At 38.2% G+C, this 10,291-nt stretch overlaps 1 protein-coding gene across 1 annotated transcript; it reads left to right on the top strand.

Annotated features, from left to right (window-relative positions):
- Nucleotides 1-6,493: 6,493 nt before the first annotated feature.
- Nucleotides 6,494-10,275, top strand: nup43 (nucleoporin 43). Its single transcript, XM_042095095.1, has 8 exons — nt 6,494-6,735; nt 6,827-6,949; nt 7,104-7,181; nt 7,453-7,615; nt 7,881-8,016; nt 8,469-8,620; nt 8,793-8,909; nt 9,864-10,275. The coding sequence occupies exons 1-8, from the start codon at nt 6,616-6,618 to the stop codon at nt 10,091-10,093; spliced, it is 1,119 nt and encodes a 372-aa protein (XP_041951029.1). The 5' UTR covers nt 6,494-6,615; the 3' UTR covers nt 10,094-10,275.
- Nucleotides 10,276-10,291: the final 16 nt, after the last annotated feature.

Raw genomic sequence — 10,291 nt, forward strand, 5'->3', positions numbered from 1 at the left:
CATATAGGCCATAGAGTGGTGAAGTCCCGCCCTTTCCAGTTCCGGTCCATGGGACCTTGTTTAGCGAAAAATATGAACGGGAGTCAATGGAAAGATAGAAACGATTTTCTGGTCCTGTGTGAGATATGACATGAATATTACATATGTTGTTAATGAATTTTAAAGATAATTTTTCACGTGAACAATGCCACAATTCAGTATGAGGAAGAAGAGTAATATGAGGTTTTGTGCAAGACCACTTAGAGAACTACAAGTCTTGGCGCATATGATATGCGTCATTGGCACAAGGAGGGAAACTTGAAAGATGGCGAACGGTAACCAAACTCCATCTGCTGCCACTGTTTCTGAGCATAACTACACCTGCTCCAGCACCCGCAACAAGAGTCCAGAGCTGTTACCCATCCCAGACAACGACCCTGACACTCCCGCCAGACCAGATGGGAAGAGACTCAAAGGTGACTTAACACTCACAGACTTGCAATATAACATTGCAGCTATAATAAATGAGCGTGCTGATAACTTAGAGAGCATGATCAATCATAACACCGTCAGTATCGATGCCTTAAAAAAGTCAATTGACTTCGTATTTACTGAAATTGATGATTTGAAAACCGACATGGTATCAGTGAAGAATACATGCAAAATCAATGTTCAACGGCTCTCAGAGTTAGAGCTGCAAGTCAATGAAGCCGAAAGGTATCAACGGAGATGGAACTTAAGACTGCATGGCATCCCAGAAAGCATGCACGAAAACATCAAAGAGAAAGTTATCGACATCTGCAGTGCTGTTATCGAAGAGTCTCGGGAAAATGTTAAAGTGGACATTGTTCATCGTCTGGGTTGATATAATGACAAGGAAAAAAGACCTAGAACGACCATCATCCGCTTCTCGAACTGATCCACACGGGACCTGGTGTGGAGGAAGGCTAAGGGCTGTAGTTTTCTCACAGAGAACAAACTTCGTTTCACAGAAGACCTTACTGCAGCTGACAAAGCTCTGCGAGCCAAACTGTGGCCAATGATCGAGGCTGCCAAGAAGGAAGGAAAGAGAGCCCACTTTGCCGGGACCTGCGTGATAATAGAAGGAAAAGAGATTCGTCCAGCAGCTCTTCTAGAAGCACCTGCCGAAATGGACACTGCAAGCCCCCCATAATGGTTTGCACCGTTAAGTAGTGGTTAGCTATGTAGCTATTCAGCTATGTAGCAACTCTGCACCGCATATTCACATACTGTACATACATACAGGGGGACTATCTGCGTTCACACAGACGTACATATCACGAGCAGATTAGAATTCACCCCTTGCAGACACGTGACTTAAGTCACGTGACGGCTCCATGCTGGACGGCAAAAAGATGGGAGACGGACGGCAAATTACATTATGTCATAAAGATTATGATGAACTGAACACCATTACTATAACATCTTTGTAGTTCAATGTATTGCTGTTTGGGGTCTGATAGTCAAAGAAGATGCCAGTGGTGTTGTTAGATGAAATGGGTCATGATCGCAAATGTAAAGTTATTAAAACTGGTGGTAACAGCAAGGGGAGATAACGTTACGTTAGGCTACTGTAATTAACATTATGGTAAATGAACACCCATAAGTATTTCTGGACTAAAATATTGCAAAGCGATTTGGTTACTTTATTTGTCTTGCTTTTATCAATTGTAACATAGTCAAAACGTTAAGAATGTCATATCAGAACATGAAATAATAACTAGCTGCCACACTTAGAAGCTAGCTATTCTAGCTAACGTTTATCGTAGCTCATAGTGCTAGGGCTAATGTAACTCGTCAGTTTGTACGTTGCCCAGCGAATACCTTACTTCTTACATGTCTTAAGTTAAAGAATTGAAAGAAATAGGAAATGAAAAAAAAACTTGAATGGTATTATCTGTTTACATTCAGATCTTGCCAAAGACTTTGCCTAAGTGCTATCTGCCGTCCTGTTCAGAGTCTATGGTTGCTATAGCAACCGCTGCTGTGCTTCATACACTGAGGAGATAAGCATGCAATTGTGGTTGAAATACTCCCGAAACACAAAGAAAACAAACCAAAATATATCTATGCAAGAACATGGGATGTTGTTGTATTCCAAACAATAAGCCAACAGTCGTGGAAGGGCATTACTACGGTTAAATCTCACTATAATCTCCTAGCTGTGCGATATGTCCCATTACAACCCATTGATTTGATTCGTGTTCTTGCCGTCCACTAGGCTATTTTGCTGTGGCGCGAACAAAACGTGACGTCACTTGCAAGGGGTGAATACGTACACAACACTATACATAACACTATACATACATGCACTCATAGCATACAGTCCATAGGTACAAATAAATGTTCATACTTCAACATGTTTGTTCTGCTGGGGGGGTGGAAATTGTTTACATTGGTTTTAGTTTCTACTCGCCTTTCACTCGTTACACTGTCCTTATCAGTTGTTTCTCTCAATGCCAGGGGGTTACGAGAAAATGTTAAACGAAAGCTTTATTTCTCTTTGCAAAACAGCAGAAATCTGATTTTTATTTTTTCTAAGAGTCACATTCTACGTTAAATGATATTTCCTTTTGGAAATCCCAATGGGGAAATGAAATATGGTTTTCACATGGGTCAGAAAGATCCGCAGGGGTTGCAACTCTTAAGAATAACTTTAATGGTTTTGTCTTGCACTCAGAAAGTGACCCTCATGGTCACTACCTGATACTGATTCTTAGTATTGATAACATTCCTCTTCTTCTTGCCAATATATACGGGTATAACTCTAAACGGGATAATGACTATTTATTTGATGTCCTCGAAGCCCGCCTCCTATACTGGATATCTAAATATCCCAATTTATTGCTTGTAATAGGCGGAGATTTCAACATTACCTTAAATAGTTAATTAGACAGATGGCCACCAAGTATAGGTAAGTCTCCGGCTCCCAACCTGATTATTTTCATGCAAAAATTCAATTTGATTGATATATGGAGAGAGAAAAATCACAACACTAAACTCTATACTTGGAGCAATAAAGCGTACACGTCTATGTCACGCATAGATTACTGGTTAATCTCTGACCGCTTTGATAGGAGTAACATTACTTGCAATATCATTACAACGCCCTTAACAGACCATAAAGCTGTGTCACTCCAAATATCCCTTAAGGCTAACTTCACTCAGAAATTTAGAGGCTCTTATTGGAAACTCAATAACTCTCTCCTTAAGCATGCTTCAGTAATCGAGAAGATCCAGGAAATTATACAATGTTTCTCAAACAGGGCCCTTATAGATAACAACTTTTGCAGAAATTGGGAACTCTTTAAATTTGAGGTTTAAAAATTCCTAAGAGAATATGGATCCACTTTAGCCAGAGAAAGAAAGAAAGAAGAAACTAAAATTATTACTAAAATAACTGCCCTTACTCAAATTAAGCCTGAAGATTTATCCGAAAGTGACAGGGAAACTCTAAATTTACAGCAAGATGAACTAAATGAAATATACAGAGAGAAAGCTGAAGGGGCCTTTGTAAGATCAAGAAGCAAATGGCTTGAGGATGGAGAGCAGAATACTGCTTACTTCTTCCAATTAGAAAGATCCAGGAACAAATTAAATTCTATCAGGAAACTCAATGTTAACGGTGATATCACTGATGACCCTCGCAGGATAGCCAATTACTGTTCTTCATTTTACAGAAACCTTTATAAGTCAGATTATAATGAGACTAATGCCAACAACTTTTTAAAACATCTCTCTAATACAAAATCAATTTTAGATGACAAGAAAGATCTCTGTGATGCTCCATTAACAATTGATGAAATCCTACTTGCTATTAAACATCTTAAACTCAACAAATCCCCAGGAGTTGATGGGCTATCTTCAGAATTTTATATTGCCTTTGCGGAACAACTAGCCCCTCTCCTCCACGGTCTGTACACGGAAAGCATTAAAAATCAAACTCTCCCACCTTCTCTATCCCAAGGTTTATTAACACTAATTCCAAAACCTAAGAAAGATTTACTACTCATTGATAATTGGAGGCCAATTTGTCTGCTCAATAATGACTACAAAATTCTAGCTCAGATTTTTGCTAAAAGAATAAAGTTAACTCTGGATCAGATAATTGATGAAACCCAATCTGGTTTCTTAAGACATAGACACATTTCTAACAACATCAGGCTTGTACTGGACCTTATAGACTACCATGACCTTTGCAACAACGAGGCTTATATTCTATTTCTAGATTTCTGTAAGGCCTTTGACACAGTCGAGCACAAATTCATTTTTCAGGCCCTAGATAAATTTGGCTTCGGTCCTTATTTCTGTGAGTCTATTAAGACTATGTATACAAATGCAAACTGCTCTATTAAATTATATTCTGGGACCTCTCCTAGGTTTGAGGTGAATCGTGGTGTCAGACAGGGTTGTCCACTCTCCCCCTACTTGTTCCTGATCTGTGCTCAGCTACTCTCCGATTTCATTAAAATTAGCCCCTTACAAGGTATCTCAATTGCTGGGAAGGAAATCATCATTAGTCAGCTGGCGGATGATACTACCCTGCTCTTAAAGGATGCCTCACAGGTTCCAATAGCTATAAATACAATTAAATTATTCTCTCAGGCCTCTGGGCTATACTTAAATAGAAATAAATGCGAGCTGCTCCCCCTTAAAACGTATACTCGTCCATCCATTTGTAACATCCCTGTTAAAGAAACTCTCACTTACCTTGGTCTAACTATCAACAGTAAACAAGACACTAGATGCTCTCTGAACTTTAATCCTATCATAGAAAAAACACAGAAAAGATTTAATCAGTGGCTTCAGAGAGACCTCTCCATTAAAGGGAGAATTTTGTTGTCCAAAGCAGAAGGCTTATCCCGTCTGACATATGCAGCCTTATCTTTTGACGTAAACAAACAAACATCTATGTCCATTGACAAACTTTACAATTTCACATGGAAAAATAGAATTCACTACTTTAAAAAATCTGTTTTATTGAACTCCTATACACACGGTGGCCTTCACTTTCTTGATTACTTTAAATGATACCTTCAAGGTAAATTGGATTAAGCAATTTCTCATGAACCCTAATTCTATATGGAACTTCATTCCTAACTACTTATTCTCTAAACTTGGTGGCCTTGAGTTTCTTTTATTGTGTAATTATAATATTGAAAAAATTCCCTTAAGTCTTTCTAATTTTCATAAACAGATGCTTCTCTCCTGGAACATGATATATAAACACAACTTTCACCACACAGATATTATATCTGGAATAATAGAGACTTGCTATATAAACACAAAACATTATTTTTAGAAAACTGGTTTGGTCATGGTATTTATAGTTACTCAGCTGCTCAACTCCAGTGGAGATTTAATGTCCTACACTGAACTTCTACACAGGTACAACATCCCTGTTCTTCCTAGGGAGTACGCTATAGTCTTTGATGCTATCCCTTCTGGTGCTGTCTCTCTTCTTAAAAACTCTTCACATAACTCCCCTTTATTACCTTTAAATCCCATTGTTACTGAGATTGGCCAAATCTGTTTCTCTACTAATAAAATAAATAACAACCGTAGAATACGCACTCTTTTTCAAAAAGACAAGGTCTCTATCCCAACAGAGCTTTCATACTGGAATAACCTATTTTCTGACCTAGAATGGCAGAAAGTATGGTGTTTATCTTCTAAATATTTGATTACGAATAAAATTAAAGAAGTGTCTTTTAAAATAATCCATCAAATTTACCCATGTAAGACTTTTATGCAAAGATTCAAGAAGGACATTACTACAGACTGCTCTTTCTGTCAACAGGCTCCTGAGAATCTTGAACATTTACTCTGGTCCTGTCCCTACTCTTGTACCTTTTGGCAAGACCTCAGTGCTTTCATTTCTCAACATATTCTCTCTGATTTCTCTTTCTCCTCTCTATCTCTTAAAGATGTACTGTTTGGCTTCTCTTCATACCCGACATCCAAATCCAACCATCTATATTATCAATCTACTTTTAATACTAGCCAAAGCACATATTCACAAAATGAAATTTTCTAGTTCCAAACCGTCCTTTATAGCATTTGAACGAGAATCCAGGCAATACATCAAGACCATCTTATTCTCTAAAAACGGCAAAGCCCTCAAAACCCTCGATCTATGTATATTATTTAACATATTTCTTTCCTAACTATATGATTTATAAGTGTTGTCTATTGTATGCTGTACCCCCTGGTAATGTTTGTAATATTTGTTTATGTTCATGCATTGTTACTTTACTGTACACATTTAATTAATTGTATTTTATAACATTTGTACCACTTTGTATTATACTATTTTGCAATAAAAAAAATAAAAATTAAAAAAAGGATTCGATCCCCATTTCGCGCCCATAGACATGAACTACGACGAAGTATCTTGCTCCGCCTTAACAATCTTTGGTAGCACCCACAAATACCACTTATTCCCCTGGAGTAGTGTCTAAATACTCCAAAACAGTAGGTGGCAGTCTATACAACATGTGCCCTTAATTTCATTGAAAAGGAGGAAGGCGGGATATGAGTGTCAAAAGCAACATGCCTGTTTTAAAACTGATTATTTAGGTAGAACTTTGGCTGAAAACGATATAGTTCTCAAATATGGATAGTATCAACGCTAAGTACGTCTCACAGAAGATCAGCAAGACTCGATGGAGACCAGTCTCTTCTGCTTCGTTGCAGCAACCAGAAATGTTTGCCACTGGTTCTTGGGACAACGAGGTGGGCTGTCACACGTAAAGCTAAAGTTATAATTTGCTAACGTTACATAGCTAACTGTGTTGTGTTAATGTCCCAATGTTAACCTTCCCAGGATAATAAAGTGTCGTTGTGGACTATTGGTGACCATGGAGTGGCTAGTATGGAAGATGAGTTCGAGGGAGATCCCCAGTTACTTTGTGAAATAAAACACGAAGGAGACGTCCTTGATCTCCAAGTAAGTTTGCTTTTTGCACCATATTTAGGAATGGAACTATGGATAAAACCAGTAGATTAAAGAGGCACCAGATATCTCAGAATAAGGCATGTACTTCTGCTTTAAATATAAATCTGCTGTACTGTAACACTGACCACTTAATTGTTGGCCCAAGTTTTTAGATGCAGATAGACTAGTCACAGCATCTTCATCTGGGGCAGTGACCATCTACCGGCATCATCAGAACAACCAGGTATTAAATCACATATTTTCATTGATGTTATTGTATCCTGTGTATATGAACTATAAACAGGGCTAGGTAAACTCTCAGTATGAATGGATGTGGTAAATGTCAACTTGACAAAGGGCTAGTCCACACGTACCATACCAATCTTGTTTTCTCTGTCTTCCCTGGAACCGTATCAAGAATATTTGCATCCAAACGGATCCATCTCAACATGTTACTTCATATCCCAACTAACCTGATTCTTCATATCTAACAAGTCTTTGTTTTCCTTCTACAGACCCTGTCTGTGGCTCACAGATGGGACCGTGCCCATCACTATCCCTGCGATAATGCCCCGTGCACAGGAGTGGTCTGCAACAGCCCTGAGGTGGTGTCGGTTGGAGAGGACGGGAGGATTATACTTTTCCGAGCTGACCAGACTGGGGTATTGCGCACTATAGGTCTGTCTGAAAACTGTTCTTTCGTTTGCATAGACTTTTACATAGATTTGGCCACCGTTATTCAACTATTTTAATTACATTACATTACATTTAGCAGACACTTCTTGACCAATTTTGTTGTTCTTATATTCAGATTTCCTAAAAGGAATGTATTTTCATGTATTCAGTTTAATATTGAGAACTCGGTTCTCAATATTATTTAGATATAGATTTACTGTCAGTTGTTCAGTTGTATATTTTTGGTAACAATTGTTTTTAATTTCAGAAAATGCAGACAGCAGCACAATCCATGCCGTTACATTCCTGAGAACAGCTGAAGTTCTTACAGTGAACTCAATTGGCCAACTTAAACTCTGGGACCTCAGGCAACAAAGCAATGAACCTGCACAGATCCTTGCCCTGTAAGCGTACTCGCACACATTTCACATTTTTCCACTGATACAAATACTGATATATTTTGGTTTGTTTACTTTGTTTTAGTTGTTAATTATACCCATTCAAACAAAAATGATTAATTTACTGTTTCCCAGTTTTTTTAGGCCTTTATACTTTATAGCTCTAGCTCTGAATGTGCCAGTCTGAGCATAACACAACATTTAGCTGGTGTAGAATTGATGCAACATGACATATTAACGTCAGCCACTGCCATTGTTAAATGTCATATTATTTATAGCGATATCGGCCAATAAAGTTGCTAATCAGTCAATCAACACTGCATCAATATTCTTAAATTAAGAAAATTGAGAGAGGAAAAAAAGGATGGAGACTTGTGCAAAACCAAAAGATCCGCATCTGAGTGATGTTCCTCTTGGTTAGTAATTGCTGATTGTTGTCATTCTTTTGTGTGCTGCAGCACTGGCGACCGAGTTCCTCTCCACTGTGTGGACAGACACCCAAACCAACAGCACATAGTGGCCACAGGAGGACAGGACGGCATGCTGTGCATCTGGGACGTCAGGCAGGGCAACATGCCCTTCTCGCTCATGGAGGCCCACTCAGCAGAAAGTGAGAATTGTTTTTATATTTATGTATCTTTTATCTACTGTATTCTATTTAATCTATGTTATTACTTATTTATATTTGTATTTACTATCTGTTATTTTATCTATTATATTTATTTAAATTTGATCTATCTTTTGAATTGGAAGTAGCCATTTATGTACTGTTCTCTTTGCAGTGTGGGAAGTCCACTTTCATCCCTCCAACCCAGACCACTTGTTCACGTGCTCAGAGGATGGATCCCTGCTGCACTGGGAAACTTCCAGCAGCTCAGACACACCTTCATTCCTGCAGAGTGAGTATCAGTGCCTACCGACTGAAATCTCAGCCAAACTCCCACAACAGTCTTGTATATATGTTTGTTATGCAGACGTACTGTATCTTCTAAGCAGCATTTACTTGTACAGGGGGTTGCAAAAGTATTCAACTGCAGAAATTCTGCTGCATTCTGAATCATCTGTAATTTTCACTACACAAGCAGAAAGGCCAGCTAGCAATCCATGTATGGTTTGTACATTTATTATTCTGTTTCCAAATCAAATCTTTTTTTTTTCTATTTTTAAAAACAAAACAGAAAAAGGATAAAATTTTAAAAAACGAAAAACGAAGGAGCAGTGGTTTGTTTTCTAGGAATTGTAGAGAATATCAGAAAAGATTAGCGCGCACTCTGCTCATCTGATAGTCTACCACCAGAGAAGGTTGATGAACCTTTGATACTACGGCAACCAAGAAGAACTACAAAGTTATGGCCACACTTCAGCCTTATGCAGAATTTATTTTTTAACTTTTTGAGAGTGGAAAAACACCGCTCTGCACCGCGTTGGTGCCCCACAGTGCTTTTCTAGGCCTAAGGTTGTGCTCAAAGCAGAACCTGCTCAGTTTAGTTTTTAATTTATTTCTCTGACTAATTTAATGAATGAATGTCAGAAAGTTTTTGTTTTGTGTTGTTTTTCCTTTTTCTGTTTTTCCATTTTGGTTTTAAAAACGACAAAAAAAGAACAAAAAAAAGTTGTTTTTTGGATCTGGTTTGGAAACGGAATAATGAATGAACATGCACAAATTATTTATGTTTTCATGTATGTATGTATGTATGCATGCATGTATAATGTATGTGTGAAGCACAGCAAAGAAAAATCTATGTTCTTCGAGCTTTGCATATATGGCCCCCTCTAAGCGTAATAAAGTGCTGTATGCCTTTCAACTCATTAGTGATGTGTACATTTCACTCTTTCACTATTTCTTCCCATAGGTGGACGTAACACTAGCATAATATCCCGCAGTGCAATTGCCCCAGCGGGAGGAAACCAATCAATTATCAGTGCGTGGCTTTCTGGAGACTCAGGCAAAGGCCACCTTGAAACAACCCATATGCTCCCTAGTCAGACCCTTTCTGTAAATAGTTTAGATGTGCTTGGCCAATGCCTTGTATGTGGGACTGATGGAGAGGCAGTATATGTCAACAGACAGGTTCCAGTTTGAAAGTTATCTTAAAGTATTTTTTGTTTGTTTCTTTGTATGTATTGTTGTAACATATTGCTTACTCATTACTTGTGAAGATATCTTTTCATATTTCCAGTTTTGGGTCAGGCAATATTTCTGTCATTATTTTCAGCTGAAATAACCATGGGCAACAGTAAAATAAAAGCCGGATTTGTCTTGTAGCAAGGTGTTGGAGGT

Source organism: Alosa sapidissima, chromosome 6 (genome assembly GCF_018492685.1).
Source record: "Alosa sapidissima isolate fAloSap1 chromosome 6, fAloSap1.pri, whole genome shotgun sequence".
Classification (NCBI taxonomy): Eukaryota; Metazoa; Chordata; class Actinopteri; order Clupeiformes; family Clupeidae; genus Alosa; species Alosa sapidissima.